We start from the raw sequence: 3,155 nt of genomic DNA on the forward strand, positions 1-3,155 counted from the left end.
AAACAGCCATACACACAAAATTAACTTAATAAAAAAAAGTCCTAACTGGTTATTCAATACCAAGTAGTCAGCCCTGAGATCATACACATACTAAAATGGATTGATCAGATTGTAAGTGTGTGTATGTGTGTGTGTGTGTGTAAAACAATTAACAGCTAAAGAAAGAGGCCACAATTTTGAGAGGGAATAAGGAAGATGGGTTAGAGGGAAAGGGACAATTATGTAATTATATTTTAATAATAATAATAAAGAGCAGGGCATAGTGGCATAGGCTTTTAATGCCAGCACTCAGGAGGCAAAGGCAGGCAGATCCCTGTGAATTAGAGGCCAACTTGGCCCATAAAGTGAGGTCCAGATCAGCTAGTGCTACACAATGAGACCATCTTAAAAAAAAAAGAGCTTTTATGCCCCCCTCAGCCTTCGTACATGCTGTTCTCTAGAATGTTCCTCTGCCATTCATCCACTTGGAAAACCGATTTGTCATACCTCATGTGGCAACTGTCCACATCATGATAGGTTCAACCATTATTTCTGAGACTTGTCCCTATGGAGTCAGGAGAGGCAGTGAAGAAGCAGGGCTAGATAGATGGGGAGGGGGCTGATGAGGCCCCACCCAAGCTAAGGAGCCACTGGCAGTCAATGGCTGCTGGAGGCAGGGGAATCATTTTCCTTCAGGGGTGTAAGCCACCAGTAAGTCAGCCATAAGTTAGTAAATACACTCACCCACACACATGCCAACAGTCCTCATTAATTCAGTGGATTATTAAAAAAAACAAAAAACAAAACAAAAAAAACCATGAAAGCAGAAGAGACCTGTTGCAGGAAAGGGTATCAGAGGGAGTTAGGGAGTTAAATGGGGAATGTGAGTGAATGAGATCAATTACATGTATGAAACTGCCAAAGATTAAATAGATTATAAAAGCGGGGGGAGGCTGGGGTAGGGAAGAGCCAGCGGCAATGCTGGAGGTATGCTTACAGGGGCATGGATGACATTAAGCAGGGCCTTGTCACGGTAAATGCGGACTTCCCCATTGGCCAGAGCAGCCATGACAGCTTGTAGGCCCCGGGAACGCTGCTCCAGGAGATTCATGGTCAGGATAGCTGCAGGCATCTGCACTGTCCACAGCTTCTTACCCTAACAAGAAACAGCCAGTATGTCTGTAGGGAGCTCAGGGCCTCAAGTGGAAAGAAAGGGCAGCTGGAGCAGCAGGGTAGGGCTCACAGGGCAGACGGTGTCGAGGGGGAGGGGCTTGCCAGAGACCACACCTTGTGAGTGAAGCCATGCAGGCTCTCCTGGGTGCTGCCCACCACCAGGGTCTTGTGTACCCGGACCAGCCCCACAGGCTGGGCACTCAACTCGATGCAGTATTTGGGGTGTTTGGAGTCTCTGTGGAATAAACACACAATCGCTGCCTAGAGAAGCCTTGCCTCTATGTCTTGGGCTGACCCATCCCTCCTAAGCACCCCCAGATTAACCTGAAAGCAGCCCTGGTCCTGAGTAGGTGATGGGATTATTTCTCCATCTACCACTTTGTAAATGTGTGACCCTGGATAACACCAGCTGTTTTCCTACCCTGTCCCTTCCTGCCCTCACAATGGTGACAAGTGTCACAGCTGGGACATCAGAGTTCTGGTGCGTTTACCTTAGAGTGGTCTAGTGCTATTGGACCCGGGAAGTTCACTGCTCATCACTAAAGGGCGGCACACTTACTGTCGAGGTCCCCTTCAGCTTTCCTGTCTCTCCACCTAAGGTCTCCTTTTCCAGAAGGAACTGTTAATTCCTGATGAAAATCCTATAAAATCCTAATCTCTTCATTCACTTCCCATTGGTCACAGCTTAAATTCCTGCACAGCTTTAAGTCTATACCATCTGGCTAAACTCTGTCGCTGCCAGGAAAGTATCAGAACTATTTCAGTGACAGAAAAAGTTGGTCTACTTTGAACATGGAAGACCACTGTAGCAGCTTAATAATAAAGAAAACCATTTAAGTGGACACCAAGACCAAGTGGCAAGGTAAATACTCCATACATGTATTTACAGATGTAATTTCCTTTCCCGGAAATCACCCTACTGGGCAAAGCTTTTCAACACGGGCCGTGGCCCACTTTTCTTCCGGCCAGCCAATGACTGTGAGTCTCCACTGGCTTCTGGGCTCTTTCTTTGGCCAGGGTTGGTGCAGATTCCTGGGATCCAGGAAGTCTCCCTTCTTAGCCTTCCAAATGTTGGGATCACAGGTGCACACCCCTTCAAGCCACCACACAGGTGATGTTTCTCTTCCCACTCAGCCTCCACTGCTCCTACAAAGCACTCATCTAACTTGCAATATCTTTAATCTTTGTCTTCCCCAGGAAGGCAGGAGCCGTTTACAGCATCCACTCAGCATATCCCCACACCCTGTACAGTGCTGAATGCTGAGCAGATGTGCAATCAGTGTCTTGAATTAAAAGGCTGTCTGGAATATCAAACCAATGCATGCGTCCATCACATACATTATAAAACAAGCTAACAAACACAAGAGACTGCATCTGTCCCCTCCACCTCTGACTGCACTGTTCATGGATGATCTCCATCGTGCCAGGCTCTCACTTTGCCAGCCTCCTCCCCCGACTTCTACTCTCACCAATTCAACCTCCTTTATGGATTCTCATATCTTTTCAATCCCAAAATTCAGCCCCCAAACCTCCTGTTCATCTTGCAAGTCTCTGAAACCACCAGGTCTCTCTGTGGCTACCTTCTCAGGATATAGACACTCCCATTTCGGCAGGCAGCAGTCAGCCGGAACTCCACATCAAACTGGCCAGAAACCTCCAGGAAGACAGGGACACTGGGTAGGCTCATCTGCAGAGAAAAGGCTCAAAACATACTGACCATAGTTGGAAGAAACTGTTAATTCTTGATTAAAATCCTAATCGCTTCATTCACTTCCCATTGGTCATTCACTTCCCATTCCTGCACAGCTATACCATCTGGCTAAACTCTGCCACCTCCAGGAAAGTATCAGAACTATTTAAGTGACATATAAAGTTGGCCTACTTTGTTTGAACATGCAAGACCACTGTAGCAGCATTAATAATAGCGAAAAACATTTAAGTGGACACCAAAATCAAGTGGCAACATAAATACATCTATATATGTATTTACATAGAGAATGGCT

The 3,155-nt window shown here is 46.5% G+C and overlaps 1 protein-coding gene across 1 annotated transcript in view; it reads right to left on the reverse strand.

Annotated features, from left to right (window-relative positions):
- The window catches only part of Bbs1 (Bardet-Biedl syndrome 1), an 18,730-nt gene that overhangs the window by 8,407 nt on the left and 7,168 nt on the right, over positions 1–3,155 (reverse strand). Inside the window, exons 9-11 of the mRNA XM_005351694.3 lie at positions 2,733–2,839; positions 1,267–1,387; positions 977–1,135 (exon numbers count right to left, since the gene is read on the reverse strand). Coding sequence (XP_005351751.1) covers positions 977–1,135; positions 1,267–1,387; positions 2,733–2,839 — 387 coding nt within the window. The remainder of the gene's footprint in view (positions 1–976; positions 1,136–1,266; positions 1,388–2,732; positions 2,840–3,155) is intronic.

This window comes from Microtus ochrogaster, chromosome 8 (genome assembly GCF_000317375.1).
Source record: "Microtus ochrogaster isolate Prairie Vole_2 chromosome 8, MicOch1.0, whole genome shotgun sequence".
Lineage (NCBI taxonomy): Eukaryota > Metazoa > Chordata > Mammalia > Rodentia > Cricetidae > Microtus > Microtus ochrogaster.